The following is a 16,852-nucleotide window of genomic DNA, read 5'->3' on the forward strand; positions in this document are numbered from 1 at the left end:
TGTTGGTAATAATATAGGTACCTATGACATTATTTTGCAGTAGCTTAGGTTCTATGAATTATTATGAATCTACACTATTTAATAATTACTTGAATTATATTATGAATAAAACCGGCCAAGTGCAAGTCAGCCTCACGCACCGCGGGTTCCGTACCACAGAAGAAGTAAAATAAAAATCTTTGTACTTGAAAGGGTCCAGTTTAAGAAATTAGCTCTAGTATCGACTAATTTGTGAGTTATAGTCGACACTAGAGCTAATTTCTTAAACTGGACCCTTTCACTTAAAGATTTTAAATAAACCTGTGAGGCTGATACTGCCATTGGCGCAATTGAAGTGCCATAAGCCTACTTTGTCGAATTAGTTTACAAATTGCGAAAAACCAAATTAAATTTGAATTTCGCGGGCAGACCCGTCGCATCCACCTTAAGGAATTTATTATAGGTAATCCTAGAACTAAAATAAGTACTGTAGCAAGCAGTAACGCGGCGGCGACGTGGCGGCGCTTTTGTTATACAAGCTCCGTGACCGGCCGTTTTAGTTCGCAAGATTTTACCCGACTACGGCAAATCCAAAAGGAAGGGTTATGATTTTAGCAGTCTATGTATTTTTTGTTTAATGTTTTCTTGGATAGCACTTATTAATATTAGTACACAGTTGCGAATGTTTAATTTCCACAATCGGAGATCCTCGTCCGTTAAATTGGCGCCCAATGTGAGGCCAAAACATCGCGGAACTTGTAGTGTACAGTGATATCGCAAACATCATTCATAAGTAGCTGGTACGTTCTGTACTGAGTGTAAGTTATGAAAGTATTGAGAAGTAGTGCTGGTCAAAGTAATTATTACAGGACTTGGTGTGAAAAGGCTTCACCAGACTGTTGAGTGGTTGTTCCGATTAGGGTTCCGTGTTTCGACCGTGGTGCTCACAATGCCACGAACGTGTAGTCACGGAGGACTTCTTCATGATGCTGCGAGAGATCGTTTCTGACGAGTACGTTTCCGACGTTGGCGCTCCGCATGCCGGCGACGTGCTGCATGTTACCGTGGACGCGCCGAAACCTGCCGGGGTAGGCGCACAGCGGGCCATTGATAGCCCGCCGTTAGCTCTTACTCCTATAATGATGACCGATCAACAACTTCAGCTCATTCTACAGAACGAGCGTACCGCCTTCAGCAGTACCGACGACTTTTCGTTGAGGAATTTCACGAAATGCACAGTGCGTTTAGACGGCGCTACGTAAAACAGTCTGTGAACACATGAAAAGAGGCGGTTGAGCTTCTTAAACAAACCTTTGGCCCTCGGCTTTGACCTCACCGTGTATATCGTGAATTGTTTAAACAAGAGTAACGAGAAGCAAGTGGTAGGCGGCGGCGGCGGCAACTGCCCCCACGATATCCCCAGTAATTTAAAATTTCGCGCGGCAAGAGCGATGCTCGGGCCAACCGATGCTGAGGTCATGTGTTATGTTATGACAAGCTTCATGACCGGCAGTTTTAGTTCGCAGGTTTTTTTTAATTTTGTCTTTTCTTGGATATCACTTATTAAAATTAGTACACAGTTACTACATTTCCACAATCGGAGACCCTCGCCCGTACGTAAGCAAAGAGTATGATTGTAACCACTACCAAAAAATTACGGGCATAAATTAACACTTTGACATAGAATAAAATACCTAGTTGCAGAATTGTTTTTTGTTAGGTTTACCTACACATTCATCATCATCATGATCAACCCATCGCCGACTCACTACTAAGCACAGATCTCCTCTCACTTCGGGCGATTAAAACTTAATAAAAATATCAGTAGCCAGGTAGTTAGGTACTGATTCTCTAAAGTCTAAATAATGGTTAAAAAAATATTCGGTTGAAATGCATTGTTTCGGCAACAGCAAATAACAACAATTACATATTACGATAATCGCAATGTGATTTAGGTTTTGAACCACCCGTGGTAATGCAAATTACAGTCCATTAAAACCAAGGATTCTAGGTCTAGGATTAGACACAGTTCTTAGAGCTGCTTCAATACAGAAGCTCTGTTGGAAGATAGAGCAGGCTTGATTCTTGTATAGAACAGCGCGCAATTTACAACTAAATACCTAGGTACATAATATAGAGACTTACTAGTTTTCACACGGTTGATATTTTTAAAGAAATATGTTTAAGTTTTCGTGAGTTCGCTCGCTAAGGCTCCTTCAAGTTAGAATGAACAAGCACTTAGAAAAAGAATTATTATCTATCTAAAAAAAATATCGAAGCAAAGGCGCTTAAAAAATAATATGATCGCAATTCAAGTTAAATATGTACCTACTTAATATATCGAAGAAATCCTTAAAACTTTTGCATACCCAGTTTTTAAAGACATCGTACATTTTTGTGGAAATTAAATAAATTAAATTGGAGTGCAGCATCTGAATAATAATCTATGACTGTTCGCCCTTCCAAAGCAAAATACGGGGCACAGTAATATTGCTTTAAAGTTGCGAGGTCGCGTCGCTCTGAACCATTCACGCAATAACCGACCTACAACTCACGTCGTTACTTCTAAATTTTAAGGTAACACTTTTGCTTAATTTAAAACATAAAAATGTTAATTACTAGTTCTTATTTTTAAAGATTGTATTTTATTTAACGCAAAAACTCAGTCAAGGATTCCAAAACTAAAACTAAAACTTGGATTATAAAATTGGTAATCTAAATTAAACCTAAATTTTCATCGAATCCATCGTTATTTGTATTTAATTGTATTACAAGATGCCTGGCAGCTGTACACTTTTGATAAATAATTAATTATTATTAATTAATAGATACCTAATTGTAATTCATTTATAGTTTATATCTACCTACATTAGTACTTTGGCAGTTTTAAATATTTACTTGCAAAATGTAGGTAATATAAAGGTACCTATAACTATAATTTTAATGAGTTTTAATTATAATTATTAATTTAAGTATGTGAATAAAAAATTTAATAAGAAGTTATAAGTAGGTAATTAAAAATATTCTTAGCGGACAAATACCGACACCTAATCATCAATACATTCATAAATTTGATTGAAATGCCATCAAAATCTGTTCACTGGTTTCTTTAAACTGAAAGTACCTAGGTACTTACTTCAATACTATGCAGCGGCGCGGGCGCGAGGCGCGGCGGTCCATTAGTTGCAACTTGCATGCCATAGAAATCCTAGGCCACCTTTAATTACATACTCATTTCTATAAGGCACATAGAAAGGTCACGTTCAGTGTCAAATGTCAGTCAAACGGACGAACTGTGACCATGATGAAACAACAACGAAAGCTCGGTCAAGTGCGAGTCGGGCTCGCATACACAGGATTCCGTACCGTTTTACAAGAAATAACACTTTTCAATGTATTTCATGCTTACCATAAATAAATTTTTCCCTTCAACAGGAAGTAGGTACTTCCTGTTGAAGGTTTAGATTCCCTTGACAGTTATCGACAGACAGACAATGATCCTATAAGGGTTACACTTTTCTCTCAAGATACGGGACCCTATTATGGGTTTGTCTCCAAACAGCTTATTTATTTTGCATATTTAGCAATCGCCGACAATCTTTAGACCTGTGTTACAAAACTTCTCATATAGAACCAGTCACTTGGAAAACGTTAGGATATGATTATGAAGAACAGCAAAGACCATGACACAGTTTAACATATATACGATTGATTGTTTTTAAAATATTATTTTGTCTAATAATAATCGAAGCTTTTGTTAGAAAAATATGCTATAGCTTTGATAATATGTACAAGTGCCTACCGTAATATTTACTTGGTCTCAAATGAGTAAAGTTCGAAAGCTCCTAAGTCTTATGTCAAGACCACGGAGTAGTTATTATTGAATAAGTAATTACGGACACATTATTTAAGTACCTACTAATTTATCGTCCAATAAATAAATCATTTCATACCACGAAGACAAAAGTCACCTGCCTGCTGAAACCGGGTGTTTTGTGATTTTTAGGAGTTCTTTATTTAAAAATAAATATTTCTGTGTAGGTGATTCGTAAATTCATTATCTATGAAAATATACAAATACGATTGGATTCGATTCCTTCAACAGAAGAAAGATCAGGCAACTACCTACTCCGAACTGCAAAGTCTTGATACGATGATATAAAGATAATTTTTGTGCAGTTTTTTACAATGTGGATCTTTGTGGATAGTCACAATGTCCAAAATTGTTTGATTATTTTCGCATCGTGGCCAACATTGCTTTATTTGCCATATCTTTTTCGGTACACCACAGTAAATAAATCTACCCTTATTATATTTTTGTTTCGATTTAACGCTGCAAGTGACTTATTATTTTTGTAGAACTCAAGATGTGGTTTGCGTATTTTGCCTCTATCCTGGCGTTGGTAGCGTTAGCCCAGGGTTACGGCGATGGCGCGCCCCCTAGCGCTTGCAAGGACATGATCCCAAGACATCCCGTACCTCCACAATCGACGCCTGCACCCTACACCATCACCCCCAGTACCAAGGTATGTATAAATCGTGAAAAGAACTTCCCAGACTGAGAATGTAGATCTGTGAAAACTTCCTCCTAGACTAAGCAGATGTAAAAATATTCCTCAATAATCCTTAATTACATATTACAAATTAGTCAACTTACCCCCATTAATATATTTTTTCCTAACTGGTAAGGTTACTAGTTACTGGCATAGTTATGTATCCCACCAAGACATCATTTACTTAGTTGCAAATATTGGGGACCGACATTATAATAATATTTTTTTCTTATTTAAATACTGTCGTCAGCTAAATCGTGCCTTGGCTCTGGTAGCTAAGCAATTAGTGTCATGTTGTGGATTAAAGTTCTAGTCACCTCCAGTATAAAGAGTGTTTACAATGTTAAGTAGGTAATTCCAATCGTCCTCGTATTCCCTATTCCCATGATCTCCGCCAGAATTTATCTGGGACGGCCACACTTCGTCCTTACTTACAGGCTCCACCCAAGAATTAAAAATGAGCTGAATATTAAGATACTAATTAATGTGTAAACAGGTAGTCAAGGCTGGTACACCAATGGAAGTAACGATCTCCGGCAACTCCGCGGCGGATACCATCCGTGGCATCATGCTGCAGGCGCGAGCTGGTGCTAAGATTGTGGGAACTTTCAAGGTGGACCCTGATGATCGTCTCGCTAGACTCATGAAGTGCGATGTCCAAGGGGTAAGTGAGACATTATCTACAACACACCCTATGCAAAAGGATCTATAACCACTGTATTTTATTATTTATCATCCCAAGAAAATCCCTAAGTGATTTTTTCTGTAACTCATTAAGTAAGTAGGTATAAACTATAAAAACGAATTTCGAATTTTTATTGTCGAAAGTAAAAAATCGGTCAAGTGCGAGTCGAACTCGCACACGAAGAGTTCCATTGTACACTTATTTTTTTTTTTAATTTTCATGATCGCCATTTTGAAATGTTTATTATTTGCTGTTAGCAATAGAAATACACATTCTGTGAAAATTTCAGCTCTCTACGATTATAGTTTACGAGATACTGTTAGCCCGCTGACAGACAGACGGACTGACGGACGAACAGCGGAGTCTTTAGGGTCCCGTTGGCGCCTTTTGGGTATGGAACCCTAAAAATTAACACAGCTACTTACGCAGTACTTTCATTACACAATTACTTAGTTATTTTTATATCCTGCGCTACATTAATTTCGCGGTAAATTTTGGACCTGTTTTACTAAATTTAATTTGGCCTCAATGCGTTGATACCAGCCGATAGGTAGGTACCTACCAATTAAGTATCAATAGATTATGTCAGCTAGCTAACTATAACATTTTCCAAAAAAAGGTCTGTAAACAAAATTAATCACCAATTACGGTAGGTAATAATTACTTACCAATATGTAATAGGAACATCTTTTTTTCATAGCTACATAGGTAGGAATGAAGTTATTAACGAAATAAAAGACGTTATGATTCTGATTGGTGGACTGAAAGCGGATGAACTAAGTATCTCCATCCCCAAAAATGATTTACGTACTGTTAGAACTTCACTGACTTTTCTAAATACCCATGTAGGTACCCCTGAAGTAGATGTATTTAGTTCAATGGTAGGTAGGTACCTAGTATCGCGGTTCTTGATTCCCAGTCCCTAGTGTTTAATATCTATATTTACCTAAAAATTTGTACGACTATGCAAAGTATTTCAGGTCTCATATCAAACAAACGCATTTCAAAGCTTGATCATGTATTTATCTATTTCCCTAGGCGACTTTGGGGCTTTTCAATGCCGCGCCATTGTGCCGGTACATTAATTTCTAAAAACCTAAAAACATAAGTAACTCGAAATTTTATGCTCAGTGATTTCCAAGACTGCCGCGAGATGCTTCTTTTCTTGGCCGATGACTGATGCCTATATGTATAAACTTTGAATTACTTATTTGAACTTTCTTGTTTCGCTTTAATAACCTTATTTTCTTGAAGTCGCAGCTTAGAACAAGTGTAAATTAAAAATTTATAACACCCCCGACGATCCAAAGTATTTGAGTTTTCCAAAACATCATTTTCAAATAAATAATTATGTATTTAGGCAACGTCCATCTTGACAGCTTGACATTTGTCTATTGACATAATATTATGAACCTAACGGTTATCTAACCTTCTTTTCTACAAGAAAACTAGAAAAGAGCTGATAACTCTTAAACGGCTGAACCAATTTTTTTAGATTATAGCTAAGAACACTCTCGATCAAGCCACCTTTCAAACAAAAAAAACTAAATTAAAATCGGTTCATTCGTTTAGGCGCTACGATGCCACAGACAGATACACAGATACACAGATACACAGATACACAGACACACAGATACACAGATACACAGATACACACGTCAAACTTATAACACCCCTCTTTTTGGGTCGGGGGTTAAAAAATGATTACAATCATTATTGCTATTGTTAAAAGACCTTCACGTTCTAAGTAGATTTATAGTACCTTTGCGGACATAGTTAATAATGATATTACTGCGCCTAACAACGCGCTAGCGGTTCGCACCAAACCTTGATGTTTTATTTTTGATAATAATTATGAGGGTTTATTTCGATATTAGCGGATCTCGAGCACAAAAATAAAGCGATTTCTCATAGAAATGATTTTTTGAAAGTAATTTATTCATTATTTCAAAAGTTTTAAGGCTTCAATTCAGCAGATGGACTACAAATAGGTACCTAGACTTATCACCCAAGAAGGCTCACATGTCGCAGCTCGACTGTTGCAAATTCAAATCAGAGTCCCGATCAAAAATCATATTTTATTCCTTTTTAACTAGGTATCTACTAAGTTAAAAAACCTGTCAAGTGCGAGTGGGACTCGTATCGAAGGATTGCGTACCATCATTGTGTAGGTACTATAGTTCGAAAAATAACACTTGTTTTTGTGATGAAAATAATCACAAATTCACGATTTTCGGATTTTTCCCCTTACTAAGTATATGACAGACACAACACACAGACATAAAACGAAGTGATCCTACAAAGGTTCCTTCTTCCTTTGGAGATATTCGTACCTACGGAACCCTAAAAAATGCACATAAGCATACCGTGTTTGAAATTTACAAGAACATACATTTATTATGGACAGACGACATCAAATTAGTCACAGGGAGCCGCTGGATTCAGGCGGTTTAAGATCGTGGCGTGTGAAATCCTCACAAAAGACCTATGTTTAGGAGAGGACGTCTATCTGTGAATAATGATGACAATGATGCTGAATTATTACCTACGTATATTCTAATAACCAAGAGGCCTCTTACGAAGTAACATTTTATTCATAAATCACGTCAAGCTCGGCCATTATTAATTCTAAAGCCTTGAACGTCTTAGATGCCTGGAAACCTTCACGTCGATCGAAGCACCTATTTTTGAAGTACTAAAATATCTTAGGTCTTACCTTTTCACAGGCTTCAAATAATATATGATTGAAAACTTTTTAGGGTTCCGTATCGAAAGGGTAGAAACAGAACCCTATTAACGTCACTCTGCTGTCTGTCTGTTTGTCCGCGTGTTACAGGTCTCTAGCTCGTAGACGTAAACGTTGACCCAAAACCAAATATTGAATTAGGAATTCAATTAAAATATTTTTCAGAGAGGCTCCGATACATGAAAAAAAATTCTTAGCCTAGCATGTGGGGTATCATTGATAGAGCTCATTGAGTAAAGTATGAATATGTTTTTGTGTATTTTCAGGACACAATAACCCACAAGAGACACGACCCCAAGGACGACAAGCAAACAGTCAGCTTCACGTGGACCCCACCAGCTGACCTCAATGATAATATCAAATTCAGGTAGGTATCTATCAGGTTTCATTACCTTTAGCAGACTGCCCAAAGCTAAAAGGTAGGGTTATGATTTTAGCAGTCTGTATGTATGTAATGTATGTATGTGTGTGTGTATGTATGTATGTATGTATGTATGTATGTTTGTATCCAGATTCTGTGTGTTCCACCGTAGTGCCTAAACTACTGGGCCGATTTTGATAAATGAGGTGTCCATTGATTCGTCGTATAGGTCCGGGTGACATAGGCTATATTATATACGAAAAAAATTACCTAAAAAGGATGTTACATTAAAAAAAGGGGAGGTCTCCAAAAAATTTTTTTCCTATTGTATCAAGTGGGGTGTCAAATGAAAGAGGAGAAAATTTTGAGCTCATGAATATAATTGAGTACTATATAAGTAGTAGGTATACTTCGACAACCTCCCTGGCGCAGCGATGAGCACCGGTCGTTGTAGTTTTGTATGTGAGTGGTCCCGGTCGTTTGATTCTTGAGAAAACTTCATCATCGTCATGATCAACCCATGGTAGGCCCACTGCTGAATCCTCTTAGAATGAGAAGGGTTTAGGCCATAGTCTACCACGCTGGCGCAGTACGACTTGTGCCATTTTTGTGAACATTATGGAGAACTCTCAGGCACGCAGATTTCTTTACGATATTTTGTTTCACCGTAAAGCAAGTGATAATTTTAATTTTTTAAACGCACATTTGAACAGTAAGAGGTGCTTGCAAGGGATCGAAGTTAGAACTTCCGATATCGCGAAAAAAAGGTCCTATCACCGCTTTTGAGAATACCTATTTTAATTAATTTGATTTGTAATTTTTTTCAGGGCTACGATCGCTTATACTGGGGAAGTCTTCTGGGTTGGGCTAGAATCTGCCCCTGTCAAAGTAACCCTTTAAATGATAAGTTAACAATAACGTACCTCAATTTGTACAAATATGTATTATTTAAAAAGCTGTGACGTGATATTAAAATATAATGTATACTTTACGTAAAATAAACAATTTTCGATAAATTAAAGTCCTTTATTTCTAAACATCAAAAATAAAAAAGTACCGGAAAGTTGTAACAATTTTTTTATACTACTTGTAGCACCTAGAAAAATTGTCTTAGAGATCAATACAAAAATTCGTATATATTTTAGCATAACATAGGAACGAGCACTCATATTTATTGATGACAATATACTATATTTAGGCAAGACTACTCTTAATGGTCAAATTCGTTCAAATGCTATCCAAGAATAAATATGAGTGCAAATCACAAAAATTTTATCGACCGTACACCGAAATGTCTCTTAGAACTCGCGGCTATCAAAATTGTTTATCCACAAGAATATAATAGCAGTCCTATCAAAATAGGTCCAGCCGTTCTGGCAATTTTTAATTTTTTTTTTGTCAGAGCTAAAGAAAAGGCACAGTAAAATTTTAAAATCACAAACAGATACATACTTCAATTTTATTTATTTATGCTACTTTTGAATACATTGAGACGATTTGGCGTCTTTGTTTAGTGGCTTTGTTGCCACGCAATAAATTAATACATTTACAGTCCCCTTACAAAGAAAATTGTGACAGTCACAAAGTTACATCCAAACAATACGTTTCAGTGTACGGCCGTATGAAGTCTGTAAAACAAGACAATATCCAAGAGCATGAAACAATAATTAGTAGTGTTGTCATTAGCTGCCTTTACACGACACGCTCTTTCGCTCGCGATTGGAGTGTGCAGGATAGAACGCGTGAAAGCGTAAGTGCAATCGCGAGGGATTGGTAAAATCATTCGCGCGCGAGTGCCCGCGTGATTTTTATCCGACAGGAAATTTATGTTTGTTTGTCTGTCTGTCAGGAACAAATCTTGCATTTGATTTTAAACAAACTTCCCAGTCAAGACAGTCGGTCGGTCGGTCGGTCGGTCGGTCGGTCGGACGGTCAGTGAGTGAGTCAGTCAGTCAGTCAGTCTCTCAAGTGAGTCTGTCTATGAGTCAGTCAGTCTAAAAATGTTTGATGCGCACAGACTTGCGGGATGGAAAGCAGGAGTGATCGCGTGGGCGGGCGGAGCGGGCACTCATTCTCTTTTTCCTTGCTCATCTCTACATGCACGCTCGTTCCCGCACGAAAGCCGATTCGCGTGTGAAAGACCGTGTAGTGTAAAGGAAGCTAATGATTAAGACTAATTTAAGAAACAAGTACATATACCTCGGAGACAAAGCAATTCCAGTTTTTTTACCAGCTACTTAACCCTATCAGTATAAAATCTTAATGAGTCTTAATAATTATGGCAGTATATTCGAGTGTCAGTACTCGTAACCTACCTAACCATTATTTAACTAATGACGATATTTGTTTATACTATATTAAGATATAACCGATCATGTGCACATGATTTACGAATACAGGTGTACCGCTTGACCAAGATAAAGGGGTGGTAGGATGCAAGTTGTGAGAGGGTGGCAGCGATATTGAAGCCTCGATTTTTAGGGTGCCGTGACCGAAGGGTGCCAACGGGACCCTATTACTAATCCTCCGTATTCCGTCCGTCCGTCCGTCTATCTGTCAGCGGGTCGTATCTCGTCAATCGCAATAGGAAGAGAGTTGAAATATTCTCAAAATGTGTATATGTATTTCTAGTACCGCTATAACAACAAATAATAAAAACTTCAAAATGGCCGCCATGACAATTCAAAAAAAAAATAGTGTTATTTTTTTTGTACTATGGGACGGAACCCTTCGTGTGCGAGTACGACTCAAACTTAACCGATTTTTACGTCAACTGTCACCCTTTCGCAACCCGCACCCTCCCTTACAAGCCGTCTCAGTGAAACGATATACCTACCTATAGTAGGTATGATGAACTGATGAGTTGATGACATACAAGCAATACCAGCGAATTATGATTATTCCTACCTAAATAATATATTGCATTCGTTATTTATTATATTCATTGAGAGTAATTTTACAATGCAATGCAAATAAAGCATTTTTCAGTTTACATGGAAGATCAATCAATTGCTTTGGATATCGTAATTAGTATAGTTTTTTTTTTAATTTGAGTAAGTAATTTATTAATTTCATAAAATATAATAAAGCTTTTAGCAATTACTTTTACAAATTAATAAATTCATAGAACTCTGACTAGGAGCCGTGCAAAAACGAAGTCAACGAAGCTAGGGCTGCCAACTCTCAAAAGAAATCGAGTTACAAAAAATCTGATGAGATAAATATCTACTAGATAATTGCACATATTATTATGCCAGGTACAAATGGAAAAAGTTGTGATTTCGTGTCAATAATTCTAAAAAATAGAATGATAACGAATTGTTAGATCGACGAAAGTTCAACTTTTTTATAAAATTCGACGAACATTTTTTGTACGATCTTATCCAAATTGGTAACACGATAATACAGGTCATGAAGTGTACGTTTCCTGTGCTTTCCTGTATGCCAGTTTTGTATTCTGACCTCGAAGAGTTGACAACCCTATTGAGTAATCTCTGCAACACGCTTGCTCGTTTGATGTCGAGATCATAAACGTCGTCAGGTGGTCAGCTTAAAATAGCTCAAGTGATTGATCGCAAATAGGCACACTCCAGCCAATTAAAGTTTTTCATGCACTGCTAGCGACATTCTCTAAAAATGATCCGCACACTGCCGCAAGAAAAACTTGACAATAGGTTAGGTACGATGACGTCGTTTTATTTGGATGACTTCTTGCAATTAATCTTTGACTTACTACTCACACTATTTTTAAATAGATACAGGCATTTATAATGGCAGCCAAATTCAGTGTTTATTCAGACGGACCACACAACCACCAAAAATGACACCAGACACCTGACAGGGGCTATATGAATTAAAATAATTGCAACACAACTGCTCGAAGTCATGCTGCGTCAGTCATAAATACGTAAAAATGAATGAAACTTCACGTTTTTGGACGACTGAGCAACGCGAAGGAGTCTAAAGTATATAATTTTGTCATGTACAACGAACGGCTACGTCTGGGTACGGAAAATAAATCCAGGAAGAAAGACGATATAACTTTGTGGCGTGGCGATATTTTTGTCGCCGTCGTTGTGATTGTGGCACGTCTGAAAAAACATTTATTTTAAAGGTAAATTACTGTTTATAATGCAAACACTGGAAGATGAATATGGAACGACTTGACCTTGAAACTTGAAACAAGTAGGTACTTATCCAAAGTGTAAATGTTTAGAAAATCCTAATTGACTACTACCATACAATTCCTTACATAGACACCAAATGTGTTTCAGGTTCAGCTCGCGCCACGAATGTAGAAACTGCGCAGTGATCAAATTTTATGTTATAAGCTGAAATGTAGTTTGGAGGATGAAGCAAGCGCACTGTCTTAGTTGTAATCCTAAATTGCTCTGTGCTATCAAGCACATGCCAGTTTGGTTATAAATTACTTTTAAAGTACATGGACTGGCGATTTTACTAAGGTCAATGATTCAGCGCCTATATTTTCCTATCGCTATCACACTTATCAGAATTTTAGAAGTTTGCAAAAATCGATTAATTTTATCAAAAAATATGTAAAACCCGCATATTGTAACAAGAAATAAATTTTATTCCTGTCAATTTTGTTTAGGATTTATATTTGTCCACATGGTTCGTCTTCTTCTTCTTCTCTCTGGGCTGGTTTCCGCACTTAAAATGTGGTCCACATGGTTGAGCTTCACTTCATTTGAACACTATTTTAATTCAAGTTAAAAAAGCTTTCGTTATATAATTTTTCCACTTTCATGACGCGTACTGTACCATTGATATCTTAATATTAAGAAAGGATATGTGGAATTTAATGTTACTGTTTAATGAAACGTGTAAAAAGTATCTTTAGCATTTTACGTGTCGATGCAGTTTAACATTAAAATTATTATTATAACATGCATATGAGGATACATGAATAATCAGTTTTATGAACTACAGTAATTATAATATAATATTCTTAGGCATTTTATAAATTATTGTTTATCATCTATGGAAGTATAGAGTGAAAATGATTTCAAATATGGAAGTATAAAGCAAAATTACTGGCAGATACAAAAGGCAATCTGTACATACTATGATAAGTTCATTTTATTTTTAGAAACATAACTTGAAAAAATTTCATATAGAAAATTATAACTTAAAACTTCTATTTTCTCATATATCTTATAATATTATACATAATATAATATAGTTTTCCATAAGTACTATAATCAATTTATATGAAGAAAACAAAATAGACTTTTCCATTTAATATGCTGACCATCTTATAAAATATTGATAAAAGCATTCAGTGGCATGCATTCCAACTAAATTATAATTTCATTTATAATTTATTTCTATGGCTGATAATAATTAAATACCTAAAAACTGAAGTACCATGATAAAAGCATGGTAAACAACTAGCGTTATGTGCCTTGTCATAACTTTTTATTGATAGTTGACAACAAACCAAAGCAAAATCTAAACAAAATTCATAGCATATTGACCTTAGTATCAATACTCTGACCCCCACATTAATATTATATTATGCGTAGAGTCTGAGAAAGGACTTCTGTATGTCAACTATCATGTCAAAAGTATGTGTAGTCAGTACTATACCATACTTTTGACTATTACAGGTGACAATAGGACTAACATGGCAAGTCTTTTCTCAGATTACATACCTATGCATAATACTTTAGGTTATGGTTGTTTTAATTTTAGTAGTCTCATTCCCAGGCATGCCACTAACACCTCTATAGTTATCATAAATTACATGAAATTAATTTTGAAGAAAAGTATATACAATATACATACCTATTATAATATTTTTAATATAATATTATTATATGCAAACAAATTATACAATAACCTATTTGGTCTGAATTAAATGCATTAAAATTTAAGAAACCTATATCCTAAATATGAGACATCACAGTTAATACTGAACTGATAAGTGATAATAAATAAATACATACAATAAATTAAGTCCAAAGCGCACATAATATTTCAGTATCGGCAATCAACGATTTCAAACTGAATTCATCGGGTATTGTCTTTTGGCAACTGTGATCAATCGCAAGCTTAACATCGTAACTGCGCATTTTAGCAGATATATTTAAATGTATGTGTAAAGTAATATACAGTAACTTACTAAACTAACAAACAAAATATATGCGAATTTCAATCACAGCTTTTCACTCCTAAAAAGCAATTAAATCGCCAATTCCTGATATTAAAAGTATCATGTGATCTTTGGTCCTTATTGACAACCGCACAGATAACAAATAGAAAATAACATCACCTGTTGCTCGCACTATCAAGCAGGATTTTTTGTAATTCAATACACAATATTCAAATGTCATCATCAATTACAGTATAGTAAACTGTGTAATTTTTACAGTTTATTACACAAATGCATTGAAGCGTTGCAGAAATGTGTTGCATATGATGCAGGTAAGTTGCAAGGTTGCATATAATTTGATAAAAAGGATAAGTACTAAATACAAACAAACAAATAAACCGACAAGAAAGTGAGTTAATACAAATTTTTTAAAATTGGCACTCTTGATTGTAGACAAAGAATATGAAAATCAATGCATGTGGCTAGAGAGGCGATCAGGAATATTAATGTACCAGCAAAAGACTAACAGAGACCCATCCATTTTTTATCTGCACTGGATATACAAATTGTACAAACATATTTGTATAGGCTATCATTGTTTCTGTATGAAGTAGCTCTGCCTTTTTAGTTGTCTATAAAGAGATATATACTTCCCTGCAGCTGAAGTTCGAGGCACCACATATTGTTTGCAGAAGAGCTTAGGGTCATGTGCTCTTTCCGATAGTTCCCCACAGTCCAGTGCACGTAAAAATGCTAGTACAAAAGTGAAACAATTGTGTCTCTCTTCATTGTATCTTTCTGCTTCCCATAGTGGACTTAGGCTCACCTATAAGAATACAATTAATATTAATAGCTAAAAATATGTTGGTCAAATGAAGTACAATCTCTGCTAAAAACCAATTCCTATGGAGTTAGTAGACACATGATAAGAACTAACAGAATGGAGCTATATATATCTCTAGCCTGCTGCAAGAAATTCTATTGTATTGCTTTGTATTCTTTTGCTTTTAGCAAGCATTTTAGATCCCATATTATTGCAGCATAAAAACTGTCTCAGTAACATAATAGTTCTAACTCTGTCATGATGAGCACTCACACTAAAAACTGTAATTAATTATTACCTTTAAAAGTACACCATCCCATATCTCATTCCACAGTTCATCAAACTGTTCTAATAAAAGACATTGGTCCCAATCAACACTAGTCTCACATCCACTCCATTTCTTAGTAACAAGGTCAACACTCCGGATGCCCTCTTCACTGAACTCTACCACACATCCTTGAGAGTTAGTGACCCCTATGTGCAAGTCTTTAGAATTGTAGTAGTCACTGAAACACAATAGCTGTATTGTATACCGGTTATCTACAAGGGATGTGAGTCAACATTCACAGGATAAATTGACTAAGGTAATGTATGACTTAATTTATTCTTTAGAGAAATTTACTCACTTAAGGAAATCCCCATGGGTGGGCTTCATGACGATAGCCCGCGGATGCTGAGAGGCTTTTACGAAGGGATATGGTACTCTGTAACAAAAATAGGACACTTAGCAACAAACTCTCTCTTCATACAATCATCGAAGAAACAAAAGCAACTCTAATAAATAAGCACATAGAATCCTGAACTCACCTAAATGGCAAGAGATTGTAGTCATATCTATCTAGTTTCTGTTGACAAACAGGGCAATTTTCAGGTATAATAGTACAAAACACTTTGTGTTCACAATGGTGGAAACAAAGAATACCCGGATCCATTTTTCGTTTGATTTATACGGTGTTCTATATAAAACTATCACTTTTGATGACTCTAAGTTAATCGTAAAGGTGTACGCGAAATCTACAGAAAAAGAAAATTCGTCGTATACCTGCAATAATAACTGTCTAAACAAAAATGAATTGAAAACCACTTGGGAAATGGGAAACTATTGTTCCCGTCAAGCACTCATTTCCACATCTTGAAGGCCTTCCAAGATAATGTTCAAAAATTAAATGACAACCACGACTTTAATTTTGTTTATGTAAAAATAATGAAGTAGTAACTATTTAAGATTAAATTTCGAATGTAACATCTTCTGAATATTTACAATATATTCAAGATCTAACAAAAATAGCAAAAAAATATATATTTAGCTTCTAAATTCTAAATAAAGATTTCGAACGTTAATTTTCACTCCTCAGACAATGACATTTCGTGTCAACAGTAAAATGTCATTTCGTGACAACAAACTCACAACTGTTATATTATACTCTGTGGTTATGCTAACATTTTATTGGCCGACAACTTGAGCTTTGTTACTATTGGTTGTTTAAAAGAATATGGCACCCAATGGCACCTACGGCGGGCATAAGTTTATTTTACGATTCTTGCGTTCTCTTACGTTTTCGTTTTTTAAATTTTAAAATTATACTTTGC

At 35.8% G+C, this 16,852-nt stretch overlaps 2 protein-coding genes across 2 annotated transcripts; one reads left to right on the forward strand and one right to left on the reverse strand.

The window, feature by feature from the left end:
• Positions 1 to 2,420: 2,420 nt before the first annotated feature.
• On the forward strand, positions 2,421 to 9,490 carry LOC123870411 (putative defense protein Hdd11-like). Its single transcript, XM_045913743.1, has 5 exons — positions 2,421 to 2,556; positions 4,339 to 4,505; positions 5,029 to 5,196; positions 8,230 to 8,330; positions 9,152 to 9,490. The coding sequence occupies exons 2-5, from the start codon at positions 4,347 to 4,349 to the stop codon at positions 9,222 to 9,224; spliced, it is 501 nt and encodes a 166-aa protein (XP_045769699.1). The 5' UTR covers positions 2,421 to 2,556; positions 4,339 to 4,346; the 3' UTR covers positions 9,225 to 9,490.
• Positions 9,491 to 13,981: 4,491 nt separating this feature from the next.
• On the reverse strand, positions 13,982 to 16,616 carry LOC123870200 (MKRN2 opposite strand protein). The gene is made up of 4 exons (XM_045913437.1): positions 16,070 to 16,616; positions 15,889 to 15,966; positions 15,561 to 15,768; positions 13,982 to 15,265 (listed from the first exon to the last, which is right to left on the reverse strand). The coding sequence occupies exons 1-4, from the start codon at positions 16,192 to 16,194 to the stop codon at positions 15,032 to 15,034; spliced, it is 645 nt and encodes a 214-aa protein (XP_045769393.1). The 5' UTR covers positions 16,195 to 16,616; the 3' UTR covers positions 13,982 to 15,031.
• Positions 16,617 to 16,852: the final 236 nt, after the last annotated feature.

Source organism: Maniola jurtina, chromosome 1, assembly GCF_905333055.1.
Source record: "Maniola jurtina chromosome 1, ilManJurt1.1, whole genome shotgun sequence".
In the NCBI taxonomy this organism is placed as follows: domain Eukaryota; kingdom Metazoa; phylum Arthropoda; class Insecta; order Lepidoptera; family Nymphalidae; genus Maniola; species Maniola jurtina.

Excerpts from the sequence above, each read along its gene's own strand:
- LOC123870200 (XM_045913437.1), bottom strand. The coding sequence starts at position 16,194 with ATGGATCCGGGTATTCTTTGTTTCCACCATTGTGAACACAAAGTGTTT. Across the intron at positions 15,769-15,888 it reads ACCCATGGGGATTTCCTTAA|TGACTACTACAATTCTAAAG; the intron begins GTGAGTAAATTT and ends ATTGTGTTTCAG. Across the intron at positions 15,266-15,560 it reads GGGATGGTGTACTTTTAAAG|GTGAGCCTAAGTCCACTATG; the intron begins GTAATAATTAAT and ends GTATTCTTATAG.
- LOC123870411 (XM_045913743.1), top strand. The coding sequence starts at position 4,347 with ATGTGGTTTGCGTATTTTGCCTCTATCCTGGCGTTGGTAGCGTTAGCC. Across the intron at positions 4,506-5,028 it reads CCATCACCCCCAGTACCAAG|GTAGTCAAGGCTGGTACACC; the intron begins GTATGTATAAAT and ends ATGTGTAAACAG. Across the intron at positions 8,331-9,151 it reads AATGATAATATCAAATTCAG|GGCTACGATCGCTTATACTG; the intron begins GTAGGTATCTAT and ends AATTTTTTTCAG.